At 42.8% G+C, this 19,216-nt stretch overlaps 1 protein-coding gene across 1 annotated transcript in view; it reads right to left on the bottom strand.

Moving 5' to 3' along the window:
• The window catches only part of BEND2 (BEN domain containing 2), a 77,800-nt gene extending 62,218 nt beyond the window's left edge, over window positions 1–15,582 (bottom strand). The window contains exons 1-2 of the mRNA XM_049871565.1: window positions 15,576–15,582; window positions 14,775–14,900 (exon numbers count right to left, since the gene is read on the bottom strand). Coding sequence (XP_049727522.1) covers window positions 14,775–14,900; window positions 15,576–15,582 — 133 coding nt within the window. The remainder of the gene's footprint in view (window positions 1–14,774; window positions 14,901–15,575) is intronic.
• Window positions 15,583–19,216: the final 3,634 nt, after the last annotated feature.

Raw genomic sequence — 19,216 nt, 5'->3', positions numbered from 1 at the left:
TCATTTGCATGATTTTCTCGCCAAAAATGCAGAATCTCAATCTATTCAAGACAAAATATCAGACAAACCAAAATTGAGAGCATTTTACAAAACCACTAACCAGTACTCATCAAAAACATTAAGGTCATAAAAGCAAAGGAAACCCTGAGAATCTGTCACAGACTGGAAGAGACCAAAGAAACATGACAACTAAATACAATGTGGTATCCTGGACTGGATTCTGGGACAGAAGGATATTAGGGGAAAAAATGGTGATATTCCAACAAGGACTGTAAGTTAATAGCACCATACCAATGTTGATGTCCTGGTGTTGATAACTGTGCTCCGTTGTACAATTACCATAATTATAAGATATACGGATAACATTAAAGAGAGCTGTGTGAAGGGTTCTCATGGACTGCATTATGTCCCCCCAAAAATGTGTGTATCAATTTGGCTGGGTCATGATTCCCGGTATTGGGCGATTCTCCTACATGTTGTAAATCCTGCCTCTATGATGTTAATGACAGAGGATGGGCCGCAGTTGTGTTGGTGAGGCAGGACTCAATCTACAAGATTGGATTGTGTCTTCAGGCAATCTCTTGAGATATAAAACAGAAAAGAGAGCAGAGAGATGGGGACCTTATACCACAAAGAAAGCAGTGCCGGGAGCAGAGTGTGTCCTACGGACCTGGTTCCTGCGCAGAGAAGCTCCTAGTCTGGGGGAATATTAATGAGAAGGCCTACAGAGAGAGAAACCTTCCCCTGGAGCCAACACCCTGAATTTGGACTTTTAGCCTACTTTACTGTGAGACAATAAATTTCTCTTTGTTAAAGCCATCCACTTGTGTAGTATTTCTGTTACAGCAGCACTAGATAACTAAGACAAGGATATAGATGAGAACCTCTGTAATATTTTGTAACTCTTGTGGAAATCTAAAATTATTTCAAAAATTAAAAAAGCTAGGGTTTTTTTTTACTGAAGTAGAGTACAAAACTGTCCTCAATTTCCTATTATGTAAGGAAAAAAGGGAAACAAAATGATTACATGCCCATTGTCTAATAAAAGGAAGCATACAAATTCAGGAGAGAAATATTTCCTTGAACATGATGGGTTCAGAGTAACTCCACAGCACATGAAGGCTGAAAAAGGATTCAAATTGTTTTTTCTTTGATGGTAAAACCTAAAACCAAACCCAGTGCTGTCGAGTCGATTCCGACTCATAGCGACCCTATAGGACAGAGTAGAACTGCCCCATAAAGTTTCCAAGGAGCGCCTGGTGGATTCCAACTGCTGACCCTTTGGTTAGCAGCCGTAGCACTTAACCACTATGCCACCAGGGTTCCCTTATGATGGTAAGAGTGTATACATGGGGCAATTGGCAATTAATATTGCATATACATTCAAAGTCTGATATACATTCATTAAGGACACTTCCAGAAACCCTAGTGGCGTAGTGGTTAAGTGTGACTGCTGCTAACCAGAAGGTCGGCATTTCGAATCCACCAGGCACTTCTGGAAACTCTATGGGGCAGTTCTACTCTGTCCTATAGGGCCACTATGAGTCAGAATTGACTCGATGGCAGTGGGTTTTTGGTTTTTAATGACACTTCCACGTTCTTCACAATCAGGTTCTTGTCTAAGGAAGATTTATTAACAAACCAAAGATTGAAAAGATTGAAAGAAAATTTCAGCACTTCAATTTCACGGTCAAGAAGGTCCAAAGGCCCATTTGTGATATCAAAGGACCTTTGCCCATTGCAAATACTGTGGCTACATGAAAACATGTACCTGCAGAATTGTCTCCTTATAAACTCAACTACACTAAAGACATCACTTTCCATCAAGCCTAACCCCCTCTGTACTTCAGGTTAAAAAAACTAGTTTTCTAATAACCTGGCACCAGAACTGATTTAAAAGCAAATATTCCCAACCATGAACAAAGAACCAAATGTTAGCTGGCTTTTGATTTTCAAATAATCCAACAGTGCCACTCTGTGGACAAAATAGGAAACATTTAATACCTATTTTTCTTAGTAAATTAATCTCTAAATCATCTCAGAGCCCTTTTTGGAGTAACACAGTATAAATAATGATCATTACATTTCAGTTTTAATAACGCTTTAAGAATAAATTATGGACTATAATAATAACTTTAATATAAACATACCAAGTAGTTATCTATGTCTTTGTTTCAAAATACATGATAAAAATTACCTGAATTATGATTAAACCCCAAAACCAAACCCATTGTCGCCAAGTCGGTTTCAACTCATAGCAACCCTATAGGACAGAGTAGAACTGCCCCACAGGGTCTCCAAGAAGCACCTGGTGGATTCAAACTGCCGACCTTTTGGTTAGCAACCGAACTTTTAATCGCTATGCCACCAGGGTTTAGAGCAAAAATTTCAACAAACTTCATTGTTTAATATTTTAATTTTCATAAAGTTTGTTATTTTGAAGATTGATTGAGAATAAAATATGCCTAGGGTACCTCACTTTCCCCTAATCCTTAAAAGAAAAATCTTACCTGAATTAGCCCTGCATTACAAATTTACTACACAGTCAAAATAATATGGAATTGTAAAACAGGTTAGTAATTATGAAATATCACCATCTTACCCTTGTACAGTGCTTTATGCTTTTTAAAGAGCTTTCACATAATTATGTCAGAAACCATGACTCTTGGTAGGCAGTTAACAGTATCTCTACAGATGAAAGCACTGGGGCTGATGGAAGTTAAGGGACTTTCCTGTACTACTTAATTGGCATTAATATCCATGTCCTTACAGAAGTAAATAAGTATGCTGTCTGTTAGGCTAAATTATATTAATCATCTATTTTATTCAACTTTGGAGATCAAAAAACATAGAAGAATATGATGGAAATGTAGAACAGTCCGACCACTTTGGAAAATTGTTTTGCAGTTTCTTAAGGAGACTTTGTGGCACAATGGTTAAGCACTCTGCTGCTAACAGAAAGGTTGGTGATTCGAACCCACCCAGGGGCTCCACGAGAGAAAGACCTGGTGATCTACTCCTGTAAAAATTTTTTAAAAACCTATTGCCATCGAGTCGCTTCTGACTCACAGAGACCCTACACAACAGCATAAAACTGCCCCATAGGATTTCCAAGGAACGGCTGGTGGATTCAAACTGTCAGCCTTTTGGTTAGCAGCCCAGCTCTCAGCCACTACACCACCTGGGCTCCACCTAGAAAACCCTGTGGGGCACTTCTACTCTGTCACATGGGGTAGCTATGAGTCAAAATCAACTCGAGGGCACCTAACAAGCACATAAAGTTAAATTTTCATCTACCCCATGACCTAGTATTTCCACTTCCAGGTATTTACCCCAATTAAATGTAAACACGTGTTCACAGAGAGACTTCCATAAGTATGTTCATAACACTTTACCCTTAAACAGCCCAAAACTGGAAACAACCCAAACATCTATCAAAAAAAAAATTCAAAAGGAGAATGAATAATTAAGTATGGATAGTCATACAATGGAATACTATTCAGCAAATAATGGGAATGAAATATCGATACTAGAAACAAACAGATGAAATCTTCAAAATGCTACTCTAAGGAAAAGAAAACTATACACAAAAGAGTACACGCTGTATGATTCTAACTACGAAGAAGAGGTAAAACTAATCTATGATGGGAAAACCACGAAAATGGTAATTCCCCAGTGTTAGTGGGGATGGGGACTCACTGGAAAGAGGCATGAGGGAACTTTCTGGAGTGGGGGAAATGTTTTTTACCTTGATAGGGATGTGGGTATACATATTTGTCAAAACTATGAATGGTATACTTAAAATCTGTGCATTTCACTACATAAAATTCAACTCAATTAAAAAAAAATATATATAGCAGAACGAAAAGAATAAAGTTAATATACAAACCATATAATTGTCTCTTCGAGTAGATGATCGTCTCCTTTTGCACACTGGGCTAGACTCCACATCCACGGAGTCAGGGCAATTTCTTCTTGAATTTGCTCGACGGTCCCTTCGTGAAACTCCTTGGTTATCTGAAAAGCAACGTATAGAAAAGTTGCTACACACACTTACTACCTTACTCATTGCTGTCAAGTAGATTCTGACTCACAGCAACCCTGTACGATGGAGCAGAGCTACCCCATGGTTTCCAGGGTTGTAAATCTTTACGGAAACAGACTGCCACATCTTTATCCCGCAATCTTAGTAACCTTAATACGGACATGCTCTCAGAAGTAGAGAGCGACAAAACAGGAATTCTTCCATTAGTGATTTAGAGGTCTTTAAAAATCCGAGGGGCTATCTCGATCGTTACCAGGAATATGAATCATCAAAATCAAACACAATTCCAAATTGTGAAATGAATGCTTCGAAACTTATATTCTATAGGGTAAATGCTGGAAGCAAATGAATGAGAGAACAGGATTCCTTACTGCTTTTGCAAAGGAGCTCAGAAAGGCTTGTTACATAGGGAGGCCGAGCACGCTGGGAAAAGCCCCTAAATGAGAGTCAGGAGTCTATTCTGGATTTGGATCCTACCACCTACGTGGACTGGGCAGACCAGTTCAGACACCACTTCTTCACCTGCGAGGTGAAAACCGGCCGAGGTTATACCTAAGGCCCATTTCAGCTAATATTACGATTGCTTAACTTAGTTAAACCTTATGTTAAACCTAAATAAACATAGGTGAAATTTAAGCCAAAAAATCTCCTAATATTGTGTACGTTCAGTTCTGGTCCTGAGTTATTTCTACTCTAAAACTATGGAATTAAAAAGAACACTGATTGCCAACACTATCGTACTTTATGTTGCATCAGAGATCTGAAGACTTGCATCACAGTTGGGGAAAGGGGTGCATTAATGAAAGAGTGAATTCATTTATGGCCCCTGAGCGAGAGCAGTAATGAGTGGCAAAATTAAGTGATGCAAGTTTCATGCCCTTTCCCATTTCCCACCTCAGTCCACAGGAGAGATACCCAGGAGCCAGGGCCCCAAAGAGAGAAACCCAAAGGAGATAAAGAAGACAGGAGAATTAACTCGCAAGCCAGATAATGCAGACTAATACTGTGTGAAAGTTTAAAGTTATAAAATACGTCCAACTTGAGCTGTAATGTCAACTAAATTTTAACACTGCTTATTATTTTCTGATTATAAAACTAACACAAGCTGTGAATAATTAAATCATGCTGCATTCCTATAGAGGAAGAGTACAGGCTGTGAGCATAAACAAACTACTGCTACGCACAGCAAGCATGAATCTCACAAACAGAACGTTGAATAAAAGCATTCGGACACAAAAGAGAATATATCTAGTGTACAACTCAATTTAAAGAGAGTTCGTAAACAGGCAAAAGTAATCTACGGGGGGAGAAGTCAGAATAGTGGTTACCTTGGAAGGGGGTATGAAGCGGATGCTGGGAGCTTGTAACCCTCTATTTCTCGGTATGGGTGCTTGTTATATACATGTGTTAATTTGAAAATTACTGAAGTTGTATACGTATGATTTGTTCATATTTTGTACACGACAGTAAAAATATCATAACCATTTGATGTACCTCCTTGTCATGGACTGAATTATGTCCATAATTCAAACATGTATATCAACTGGGCTGGGCCATCATTCCCGGTATTGTGTGATTTTCCTGTATGTTGTAAATCCTGCCTCTACGGTGTTAATGAGGGAGGGTGGGCAGCAGTGTTAGTGAGGCAGGACTCAATCTACAAGATTGGGTTGTGTCTTGAGGCAATCTCTTGAGATATAAAAGAAAGAAGCTAGTAGAGAGGCAGGGGGACCTCATACCACCAAGAGAGCAGCACCAGGAGCAGAGCATGTCCCATTGGGCCCGAGGTCCCTGCACCTGAGAAGCTCCTCCACCAGGGGAAGATCAAGGACAAGGACCTTCCTCCAGAGCTGACAGAGAGAAAGCCTTCCCCTGGAGCAGACGCCCTGAATTTAGACTTTTAGCCTACTGTACTGTGAAGAAGTAAACGTCTCTTTGTTAAAGCCATCTACTTGTGCTGTTTCTGTTACAGCAGCACTAGATGACCAAGACAGAATTTGGTACCAAGAGTAGGGTGCTGCTCTAACAGATACCTAAAATGTGGAAGTGGCTTTGAAACTGTGAATGGAGAGAGGAGCAGCAACGACAGAGGGCCAGCACCAGCAGAGAACTGGCAGCAGCAGAACCAGGAGACCAGCGCCAGACAGCACTGGAGCCAACCCACGGAGCCAGAGCTGAGTGCCTGTGCACAAGAGGCTTCCTGGCAGAGTGAGGTGCCTCCGAGCACTTATCGGTGGAGCTACAGAGCTTTGGAACACTTGCCCCAGTACGGGAGTTGCAGGCATAAGGCCTGAGAAGCCAAGAGGCCAAGAAGCCAGGAGCAGAGCGTGTCCTTTGGACCCAGGGTTCCTGCTCAAAGAAGCTCCTAGTCTGGGGGAAGACTGATGAGAAGGCCAACAGAGAGAGAAAGCCTTCCCCTGGAGCTGACACCCTGAATTTGGGCTTTTAGCCTACCTTACTGTGAGACAATAAACTTCTCTTTGTTAGCCATTCACCTGTGGTATTTCTGTTAGAGCAGCACTAGATAATAACTAAGACACTCCTCTTTTCTTACTCTGTACATATTTTGTAGAGTCTGAATCATACTGTACATATATTCTGAGCAATTTCGTATGTCATTTATAATTTTTAAAATAACTTTAAATGACTGCATAATATTTCTTTGTATGAATGTCCGCAGCTTATGTTACCTATTTTCAATTTTTGGACATTTATAGTTTCCAATTTTTCACTATTTTGCTAGAATGATGCAGATACCTTCAAATGTAAACGTTTCCGTATATCTCTGAATAGTTCCTTATCATGGACATCTAAGAGAATTACTGGGTCAAAGAATGACTATTTGGGGGGCTCCTGATAGGTACTGCAAAACCCATCACCATCGAGTTGATTCCCTGACTCACTGTGACCCTCTACGACAGAGTAGAACTGCCTCATAGGGTTTCCAAGGAGCGGCTGGTGGATTTGAACTGCCGACCTTTCAGTTAGCAGCTGAGCTCTTGACCACTGTGCCACCAATACTGTAAAGATGTCTAAAAAAGGGTGCATTACCACTTACATTCCTAGAGAACTGCAATGCAATAGTTTTTCTCCATCATTACTAAAAGTACTAATTTGATAGATGAAGTTTAAAGTTTATATTCCATCTTAATTTCCATGTATGTACATTTTCCAGATGTTTTCTATCCATTAAGATTTCTTGTTTCTGTGTAATGGTATTTGTCATTTCCACTTCTCATGTCCCTACTATTTGAGTTTCAGTGTTTTCCTGAAAATGTCTATTTGCAGCAAATACTTTTCTCACTTGCTGGTGTGATTTTAAAGTCTGATGTTTTTGAGATAAGGAGGGGCTGTTTTATTTAATCAAATTTATTAGTAATTTTTGTGATTTCTTAAACTGCTGCCATGCGCAGTCCTTCAGCAGGATTAGAAAAGCATTCAAATATTTTCCCTAGTTTTTCCACACTTTCATTGATCAGCTATTTAGTTTTTGAATCCATCTTGAAAAATGTAAGTGTGCGATGTGAGGTGAAATCTAACAGGCTTTCTTCCTCCGATAGTTAACCATTTATCCCAGCATGATTTACTTTTCGTCTTTTCCATATTAATATACTATAGTATATTAGCTCTAAAGTATTTGTTCTGTTTCTGAGCTTTCTATTACGTTAAATCGGGCTCCCTATCACAAAACTAAAAGAATAGACAAACCAAACTCGGTGCCATCGAGTTGACTCCAACTCAGGAACCCTACAGGGCAGAGCAGAACTGCCTGATAGGGTTTTCAAGGAGCGGCTGGTGGATTTGAACTGCCGACCTTCTGGGTAGCAGCTGAGCTACAGTTCAATAATTGTACCTTAAAAATGTTTTAGTGTTTGATACGGTCCCCGGGTGGCACAAATAGTTAAGCATTTGACTACTAGCCAAAAGGCTGGTGATTCGAACCCACCCAGAGGCACTTCAGGAAACAGGCCTGACAATCTGCTTCCGAAAAGGTCACAGCCTTGAAAACCCCATGGAGCAGTTCCACTGCGCACACGTGGGGTCGCCATGAGTCGGAATTGACTCCAAGGCAACTAACAACACCATCAACAATAGTGTTTGATATGGTAAATCGCTACCTGAACCTTAACTAGATTTTCCCAAGGGTTTATGACGTTAGTGTTAGCTCTTCTAGAGTGTTTTTTCACATCCAGGAACAATTTGTAGCTCTCTACGTACTCCAGCTTTATTTTACGATCCTCAGTAAAGTATTTGCTTCTTTCATGAAGGTTGCGCTATCTCTTATTAGTTTATTTCTTGGCATTTTTAACATTTTTTATAGTCATTATCATATGGGTCTTTTTTTCTATATATTTTCTAAATGCTAGTATATGAAAAAACCATTCTTATAATTTAAAAAAACTACCCAGTGTTCATGTGAGAAAAGACTTCATATTGTTAAGATGTCAAACTCTCCCAAAGCAATCTACAGATTCCACGCAATTCCTATTAAAATTCCAACAGCCTTTTTTTTTGCAGAATTGGAAAAGCCAACCCTCCAAATTCTCATGGAATTGCAAGGGGCCCTGAATAGCCAAAACAATCTTGAAAAAGAACAAAGTTGAAAGACTCACACTTTCTGATTTCAAAACTTACTACAAAGCTACAGTAATCAAAACAGTGTAGTACCAGCACAGGAAAGACATACAGACCAATGGAACAGAATTCAGAGTCCAGATATAAACCCATACATCTACAGTCAATTGATGTTTAATAGGAGAGCTAAGTCTATTAATTGTGGGGGGGGGGCAGTCTCTTCAACAAATGGTTCTGGGACAACTGGATTTCCCTATGTAAAAGAATGAAGTTGGACCGATACCTCACATCATATATGGAAGTTAGCTCAAAACGGATTCAATCACCTAAATATAAGAGCTAAAACCATATCACTCTTAGACGTAAAACTTCAAGGGATAAATCTTCAAGGCCTTGTTTTTCACAATGGATCCTTGGATATGGCACCAAAAGCATGAGCAACAAAAGACAAAATAGATAAACTGGACTTCATCAAAATCAAAGATTTTTGTGCAGCAAAGGACATTATCAAAAAAGTGAAAACACAACCTACAGAATGGAATATTCGCAAATCACGTATTTGATGAGGGTTTAATCTATCAAGAACTCTTACAATACAATAGCAAAAAGACAAATAGCCCAATATTGAAAATGGGCAAAGGACTTGAATAGACATTTCTCCAAATGAGATATACAAATGGCCAACAGCACATATAAAAACGTTCAACATCATTGATTATTTAAAAAAAAAAACCCAACCCATTGCTGTCGAGTTGATTCCAACTCATAGCAACCCTATAGGACAGAGTAGAACTGCCCCATACGGTTTCCAAGGAGTGCCTGGTGGATTTGAACTGCCAACCTTCTGGTTATCAGCTGTAGCTCTTAACCACTATGCCACCAGGGTTTCCTCATTGATTATTAAGGAGATGCAAATCACAATCACAATGAGATACTACTTCACATCTATTAGGATGGCTAAAATTAAAAAAGGAAAATAACAAATGTTGGCAAGGACGTGGAAAAATTTGAACCCTCATTCATCGCTGGTGTGAATGTAAAATGGAGCAGCCACTGTGGAATATAGTTAGGCAATTCCTCAAAAAGTGAAGCACAGAATTACCGTATGGCCTAGCAATTCCACTCCAGGGTATATATCCAAAAGAATTGAAAATAAGGACTCAAGTATTTGTATGTCGATGTTCACTGCAGCATTATTCACAAGAACCAAAAAGTGTAAGCAACTCAAATGTCCACCAACAGATGAATGGATAAACAATATATATGTATACACACACGCACATACCCGTTGCCGTCGAGTCAACTCCGACTCAGTGACCCTACAGGACAAAGTAGAACTGCCCCACAGGGTTTCCAAGGAGCAGCTGCTGGATTCGAAATGCCGACCTTTTGGTTAGCAGCTGAACTCTTAACCACTGCGCCACCAGGGAACCATATATACATAGATAATGAAGTATTATTCCACCATAAAAAGGAATGAAGTACATGCTACATGGATGAACTTTGAAAACATTATGCCAAGTGAAATAAGCCAAATAGAAAAAGACAAATATTGTGTGGCTTCACTTACATGAAATATCTAGAATAAGCAAATTCACAGAGACAGAAAGTAGGCTAGAGGTTACCAGGGACTAGGGGTAAGGAGGAATGGAGAGTTATTGCTTAATGGCTACAGAGATTCTTGTTTGGGGTGGTGGCAAGATTTTAGAAATAGTGGTGATGGTTGTATAACATTGTGAATGTAATTAATGCCACTGAATTGTATACTTCAAAAATGGTAAAAATGACAAATTTTGTTATATATATTTTACTATATTAAAATTTTGTTTTAATTACTGAGCCACTTTTCCTGAAATCTCCTATTCTGAGTTTTTCCAATTAGGTAGATAAAAGGGATCAGACTATACTGTTCTGCAACCTATTTTTACTGAACGTGTATTCGTCTTTCTACCAACACCTTTAGATAAGGGAGCTTTGGTGGCACAATGGTTAAGCGCTGTCCTAGTCATCTAATGCTGCTATAACAGAAAATACCACAAGTGAATGACTTTAACAAAGAGAAATTTACTCTCTCACAGTCCAGTAGGCTAGAAGTCCAAATTCAGGGTGCCAGCTCCAGGGGAAGGCTTTCTCTCACTGTTGGCTCTGGAGGAAGGTCCTTGTGATGCCTCAGTCTTCCCTTGGTCTGGGAGCATCTCCCAGCACAGGAACCTCAGGTCCAAAGGATGCGCTCTGCTCCCAGCACTGCCTTCTTGTGGTATGAGGTCCCCGTGTCTCTCTGCTCACTTCTCTTTTATATCTCAAGAGATTGGCTTATGACACTATCTAACCTTGTAGACCTCATCAATATAACTGCCGCTAATCCATCTTATTACATCACAGTGATACGATTTACAACACATACGAAAATCACATAAAATGGTGGACGATCACACAAAATGGTGGACGATCACACAAAATGGTGGACGATCACCCAATACTGAGAATCATGGCCCAGCTAAGTTGACAAATATTTTGCGGGGACACAATTCAATCCATGACAAGTGCTCAGCTGCTAATCAGAAGGCTGGCAATTCGAATCCACCCAGCTGCTCTGCAGAAGAAAAGACCTGGCAATCTGCTTCCATAAAGATTACAGCCAAGAAAACCCTATAGGACAGTTCAACTTCACAGCACACAACAACAACCACCTTTAGATATACTGCAGTCATCTTAACAACCTCTTAGTTTCTTATCATGCATCATGATAGGCCATGATTTATCGTAACTAGTCCCCAATTCATGGATATTCAAGTTACTTCTTAAAGTTTTGCTCATACAGAAAACACTGCACAACAGCCTTGCATTTCTGCAAGTATTTTTTTTTTTATTAAGCTTCAAGTGAACATTTACCATTCCAATCAGTCCGTCACATGTAGGTTTACATACATCTTACTCCCTTCTCCCACTTGCTCTCCCCCTATTGAGTCAGCCCTTACAGTCTCTCGTTTCGTGCCAATTTTGCCATCTTCCCTCTCTCTCTATCTTCCCATCCCCCCTCCAGTCAAGAGTTGCCTACACACTCTCCCGTGTCCACCTGATTTAATTAGCTCACTCTTCATCAGCATCTCTCTCCCCCCAACTGACCAGTCCTTTTCATGCCTGATGATTTGTCTTCAGGGATGGTTCCTGTCCTGTGCCATCAGAAGTTCTGGGGAGCATTGTCTCTGGGATTCCTCTAGTCGCAATCATACCATTAGGTGTGGTCTTTTAGTGAGAATTTGGGGTCTGTATCCCACTGGTCTCCTGCTCCCTCAGGAGTTGTCTGTTGTGCTCCCTGACAGGACAGACATCGATTGTGGCCGGGCACCAACTAGTTCTTCTGGTCTCAGGATAATGTAGGTCTCTGGTTCATGTGGCCCTTTCTGTCTCTTGGGTTCTTAGTTGTCGTGTGACCTTGGTGTTCTTCCTTTGCCTTTGCTCCAGGTGGGTTGAGACCAATTAATGTATTTTAGATGGCCGCTTGTTGGCATTTAGGACCCCAGGCACCACAATTCAAAGTGGGATGCGGAATGTTTTCATAATAGAATTGTTTTGCCCGTTGACTTAGAAGTCCCCTCAAACCAAGTTCCCCAGACCCCAGCCCCTGCTTCGCTGACCTTTGAAGCTTTCATTTAATCCCGGAAACCTCTTTACTTTTAATCCAGTCCAATTAGGCTGACCTTCCTTGTTTTGAGTGTTGTCTTTCCCTTCACCCAAAGCAGTTCTTATCTACAGATTGATCAATAAAAAGCCCTCTCCCTCCCTCCCTCCCTCCCCCCTTTGTAACCACATAAGTATGTGTTCTTCTCCGTTTTTTCTGTTTCTCAAGATCTTATAATAGTGGTCTTATACAATATTTGTCCTTTTGCAACTGACTCATTTCGCTCAGCATAATGCCTTCCAGATTCCTCCATGTTATGAAATGTTTCAGAGATTCGTCACTGTTCTTTATCGATGCGTAGTATTCCATTGTGTGAATATACCACAATTTATTTACCCATTCGTCCGTTGATGGACATCTTGGTTGCTTCCAGGTTTTTGCTATTGTAAACAGAGCTGCAATAAACATGGGTGTGCATATATCTGTTTGTGTGAAGGCTCTTGTATCTTTAGGGTATATTCCAAGGAGTGGGATTTCTGGGTTGTATGGTAGTTCTATTTCTAACTGTTTAAGATAACGCCAGATGGATTTTTTTTTAATTTTTATTGAGCTTCAAGTGAACGTTTACAAATCATCAGTCTGTCACATATAAGTTTATATACACCTTACTCCATACTCCCATTTGCTCTCCCCCTAATGAGTCAGCCCTTCCAGTCTATCCTTTCGTGACAATTTTGCCAGCTTCCAACCCTCTCTACCCTCCCATCACCCCTCCAGACAGGAGATGCCAACACAGTCTCAAGTGTCCACCTGATACAAATAGCTCACTCTTCATCAGCATCTCTCTCGTACCCACTGTCCAGTCCCTTCCATGTCTGATGAGTTGTCTTCGGGAATGGTTCCTGTCCTGGGCCAATAGAAGGTTTGGGGACCATGACCGCCAGGATTCCTCTAGTCTCAGTCAGACCATTAAGTCTGGTCTTTTTGTGAGAATTTGGGGTCTGCATCCCACTGATCTCCTGCTCCCTCAGGGGTTTTCTGTTGTCTGCAAGTATTTTTATGGGACAAATTCCTACAGTAGAAACAATGGGTCAAAGTATTCACATTTGAAAATTCCCCTCTAGTTCCCCCCTACTAAGGAGAGCTATTGGATAGTCCCCCCCCCTCCGCCACTAAGGAGAGCTATTGGAGTCAGCTGGATGAATACTAAATGAGCTAATACACACACGCATGCACGCACGCGCACACGCCCTCTGCTGGTCCTGCATATAATTTTAAGTCCAGAACAGACAATAAATATTATCAAATGGCTTTATGGCATCAGTTAGACCACATGTAAGCAAACTATAGCCAGAGGACAAATCCGCCCAAATGCCTGAGTTTTTTTGTTTGTGGTATAGTCTAAAAGCTAAAGAATGAGGGTTTTATAATGAGCTTTTTTTTTTAACATTTTAAAATCATTGGGAACAAAACAAAAGAAAAAACTTTTGTGACATGGGAAACTCAGATTCCAGTGTCCATAAAGTTTTACTGAAACAAAACCACCCATGTGTTTATATACTGGCTGCTTTCGTGCTCCAACGGCAGGATTTAGTCATTTCCACAGAGACTGGACGGTGGGCAAGGCCTGAATTATTTACTATCTGGCCCTTTACAGAAACAGTTTGCAGCCTTCCAACCTAAGCAACAACATTTCAGTGTTTTAAGGAGTAGGAAACCCAATTCTCTAAGCAAAGGGCAACGAACGAATTTTCATAAAGCTACTGAAGAAAAGCTCTGGGGGTTAAGGCCTCTTTGCACTCTACAGTGAGGAGGCAAACAGTCTCATGTTTCCTTCTTTACTATGGTTGGGAAGTAACCATCGGAAGGGCAAGTAGCTACAGCAGTTCGGGTTGCGGGACTATCCACCTCACTTCGCTCTTGAGCCAAGCTGTTTTTCCTCTAAGTTCATTCAGTTTTAGCTTTTCATTTTTGCTTTGTCATCAAATAGTTATAATTCTTACCAAAAAAAAAAGTTGCCATGGAGTCGACTCAGACTCATGGCGACCCTACGTGTATCAGAATAGAACTGTGTCATAGGGTTTTCAGTGGGTGATTGCTCGGAAGTAGATCACCAGGCCTTTCTTCCAAGGCACCTCTGGGTAGACTCACACTTCCAACCTCTCCACTAGCAGCCAAATTCGTTAACCATTTGCACCAACCAGGGACTCCAGCTATAATTATAGTTGCCGAATATGAATAATTTTTCAGAGACAGAGAATGTATTCTCCCCAATGCTTTCTGAGGCTACCCTCCACAGAGAAAAGGAGACATGATAAAGCTTAAGTGGAAGAACAACACACACACACCAGTAAATGTGATATTACTACCAAGCCTAGCCCTCTGACAATAACTAAGTAACGTAAAGGTTACAGGAATATTTAAGCAGTTTACTGGAAATGGGGACCAGGGGGCAAAATTCCTCACAGGAGGAAATTTTTTAAAACTTGCCATAGGACTTTTGGAATGGTTGCTGATAGTTTTAACCACTACCTTGAAGATTTGGTTGTATGGCCAACGTATTATCAGTGGAAATTCCATTCCCAGAATCTTCCGTTTCCGAATCTTCTATAATCACAACATCATCGTCATCACTGTCAATGGTTATAACAATAAAACCTAAGAATAAGCAAAGAGAAAGTTTAGGTCGAACACTACATTAAATAGTTTCTAGAGAAAATTACCTTATAAAGTTATGAATTGTTTAAAAAACATATTTTATCTGGAAAAATTGTATTAAATATTTTATATGCCTAATCATTACAAGTTAGCTAAGAAATTAATTATTTGGTATGAAGCTTTGATATATATACATAGATAAACATGCCTACATATACACACGCAGTCTTATTTCTAGTACTTGCAATTTAATAGATCAATTTTATTAAATTTCTTCTCTTTCAAGAAATGTGGCCACCTGGCTGGCCCATGCTACCACGTGTTCTGTGATGTGCTTTTAACTTTTAAATGATGTTTTTGGTGTTATACAGCTGCACTGTGGTGATCATAATTCCCAAACTTGTTCTCTAAAACGTAATATTAATTTTTATGATGCTAATGTAGAAATACAATGCAAAAGTAAATGTTATCATGAAGCAAATTAAATTCAAAACGAGTCTCACAAACGTGAATTAGATAACCACAAACTAGCTGTGCAGTATCAACCCGGCAAACCATTTTAAATAAACACAAAAAACACCACATTACGTAAAATTTATGGTCTCTAAACGGGCTTTCTTATTTCTTAAGACTGGCCTGAAAAAGAACAAGTATAATCCTACAGTATTAACTCACAGATCATGTTTACACTGCACCCTAACTTGGGACTTAATAGACTTGTTTCGAATAGACCAAGGCAGAATAAAGCCATTAGCTAGCATGAGGGGGATGTGGTGGTGCGAAAATTGTTCTAAACCAGCCATCAGACGATGTAGGTTCCAATTTGGCTCTGTCACTAGCCAGAGGTAAGACCAGGCGAGATACACCTTCTCTTTTGCCTGTTTCCTCATCCATAAAATATGGGGCTGGGCTTGGAGTCACTCCAGCTCTACCTAACACTCTCAACTGGAGCTGGGGGGCGGCGAGGGGGAGCTGGAGGGGGAGGGGAAGAACATTAGAAACTACCAAACAAAAGGGAATTGGTTTAAATAAACCACGATATTTCCGTATGATGGAACGGTATATAGTCAGTGAGAAATACCTTCTCAAAGAACATTTACTGATGTGAGAAAAGCTTTTAAAATAATGCTAAAGGGGGAAAAAGGATTTAAAGCAGAAAACGAGCACAATCGTAACCCTGAGAAAGGAAGGAAACACACGAATTGTTATTTCTAGTGGGTATCTCTGAGTGGCGAAATTATTTTCTTCATTAGGCTTCACAGTATTGGTTAGATTCTCTACAATAAAGTTGACTTTATAATCAGAAGAAATCAACAAAGGAAATGGACATCTTACTTTTAAAACAAGTTTCTACACATCAACAGATTTTTCAAAAAAGAGATAGTAAAGCTATGGACAATTCCACTGAGGTTCCTCAATATATTTCTAAAATTCCAGTTAATTCCTTTAGATATACATGTAACTTTTAAAACTGATTTTTTTTAAAGACAGGTTTTTTGTTTTTTAATAGTCTGCACCCAGGGCGCAAGGCATTCATTTGCCATCAACATATCAGATAAGGCTTTGCTCACAATGGTGAGACTGAAACCGGCGTTTCACACTTTAGAACCACCAAGGAATGCGCAGCGAAACAGGATAGATCACAACAGCGCCAACTTTTTTTTAACAAAACTGTGTTAATACACTGAACAATGGCATTTTCAACCTCCCGGCAGGCAGGACTGTGAAAAACCATTGTAAGTTTCAAACTTCAGAGACTACAAAGTTTGCTAGATAGCAGAAAATGCAGCCAAAATTCTCCCCCATCGCCCAGCACTTGCTGCAAGCCGGCCGGCAAGCGAGCCTCGAACCCGAATCTAGCCCGTGCCCTGCTTTATAAACAACGAGCCGAAAAGTTGCTTGTAAAATCACCATTTGTAAGCATTAAATCACAGTTTACAACTTCATGGTACAATACTCTGGAGCAACTGAGTTCAGAGTTCAGGAAGAGGCAGGAGAGAAGCGATCTCCAACCACGTTAACGCCTTTTCTCTAAGCGCCCCCGTGCTTCGCGCAGCTCCCGACTTTTCGTAGCATTTCCTGACTCCAGCCTCGACCTTCCTAAAACAAAGAACTGGCTACACAGGGATTTCTGGACAGCACGCCTACACCTGTACCCTCATCCTCCTTCTTTAAGCATTTACAATCAAGCAGCCAGGCTGCGCTCCCTGTCTCTCTGATCACGCGCGGTCACCCTCGAAGCCTCAAAATGCGCTCCACACAACAGCTGTTCTAGTAACCAACTTGCTAGTTTCCCAAGTCTTTAAGCTCGAAACTCTGCGTTAAGTCGGAGAGTCCAGGTCCTTCCTCGCCCCCACCCATTCCCCCAGGGAAAGAAAAAGGATGAAGACCGACCCGCCCCAGAAAGGCAGCACCAAGTAGCGAGTAAGCGACCAGCCCTCAAAGCTCGCGCGCACCTGCGCTCCGGGAGAGGCGCGGGAAGCCCGAACCTTCCCCCTCCCCCAGCCCGCGCAGCGCTGCTGAACCACGAGGATGCAAGGGCGCCACCTCTCGGCCTGCGGAGTCCATCCTCCCGGAGCCCCAACCCCCCCCCCCCCCGTCCCGCGCGGTCGATCCTCCCCGGGACTGCGTTCCTCACAGCAGATGCGCTCTGGGACCCCCCGGGCCTCAGCTCCCGTCGCGTGGGGCTGACCCGCCACAGCATCTCCGTCCCGCCTCCCGCGGATCCGATCCTCCCCGAACCTTCAATCCCCGTCCTGCGGCGCAGACTCTCCCCGGCGGGACCCCCGCCCTCGTCCCACGCGGCCGATCCTCCCCGGGACCCTGCCCCCGCAGCCGAAGCGTCCAGGGACCCCCGGCACCGGTCCCTCAGGACCTATCCTCTCCAGTATTCCCGGCCCCGGTCTCGCGGTGGTCTATCCTCCCCGGGACCCCCGGCCCCCTTCCCACACGGCCGATCCTCCCCGGGACCCTGCCCCCACAGCCGAACCGTCCAGGGACTCCCGGCCCCCATCCCGCGGGGTCTATCCTCCCCGGGACCCCCGGCCCCCTTCCCACACGGCCGATCCTCCCCGGGACCCTGCCCCCACAGCCGAAGCGCCCAGGGACCCCAGCCCCCATCCCGCGGGGTCTACCCTCTCCGGGACCCCCGGCCCCATCCCACGTGGCCTATCCCCCCGGGACCCCGACCGCCGCGCCTCAGCCCTTTCGCGCATGAACTTGGGCAAGAAAGTTCAAGGGGAGAGCGACTTGCGGCGACCCAGCTCCCGGAGCGTCGACGGTCGAGACGCTTAGGACCACTGGGAATCCCCCCGAGCCCGCGGACGCCCCGCGCCTGGGGCCAGGTCCCGTGGGACGCCCGGCTCCCACCCGCCCGGCCAGTGAGCAGCCCTGGGCGGGAGCCGCGCCGCCGTCTGAGGGCAGTCCGAACCCTGTCAGAGCCTTTCCCGCGCCCGGGCGAAGACGGGGCACATGCTAAGGGGACAGCTGCAGAGAGCCCTTACCGTCCCCCTCAGACATGGTGAGGCTGTAGCGGCGTCAGCTGGAACTGCGCTCCTCAGGCTCCCGGACTGCGACTGCTCACGGCAACTGCAACCCAAGAGTGAGGCGCTGAACGCCAGAGGCTCGAAACGCCCCTCCAACCAAAGACACTGCGACTGCGCAGAAGCGCTCGGCGCGCCCGGGACTCAGCGGGGGGCAGGGTCGAAGCGTAGTTGGGCTCGTGGCTTCCCCCATTTTCCACTTGTTTAGGCGGGCTTTTAAGAAAATGGAACCGGGGTACCCGACTGTGCCGTTCCGCCCCTCCGAAAATGTTTTTCATGCAAGTCATAGGAGAAAAGTCTATAATGTGAAAGAGTTGAGCGTAGACTATCTCATGTTTTCCGGAATGGCATAGTCAGGTCCAATGCCGGTTTGGGGAACAAATCAGAAAATAATCCAACTTTTAAAATGTCCCCCTAATAAAAAAAAAATACTGCCCACTAAATCCTTCCATTCCACCCTGTCCTTCTGCTACACTGCCTTCTACTTGCAACTTCCCAAACAGTCATGTGCCTCATTCCTCCATAAAGCAATATTAGCTACGACCTTATTTCGTCCGCAAAACCGTAAGAAGTCCGTATTAGGGTCCCATTTTAAAGATGAGAAAACTGAAGCTTGCAGAGTTTGATTCACTTGTCCGAAGCTATGAAGGTAGTGGCAGAGCTATGATCTGGGTCTCTATGAGTCGGAATCGGAAACCCTGGTGCTGTTAGTGGTTAAGCTATGGCTGCTAACCCAAGGGTCGGCAGTTCGAATCCGCCAGGCGCTCCTTGGAA

The sequence above is a fragment of the Elephas maximus genome, chromosome X (genome assembly GCF_024166365.1).
Source record: "Elephas maximus indicus isolate mEleMax1 chromosome X, mEleMax1 primary haplotype, whole genome shotgun sequence".
Classification (NCBI taxonomy): Eukaryota; Metazoa; Chordata; class Mammalia; order Proboscidea; family Elephantidae; genus Elephas; species Elephas maximus.
The sequence above is the reverse complement of the archived record's forward strand: the minus strand, read 5'-3'. Positions and strand labels throughout refer to the sequence as shown.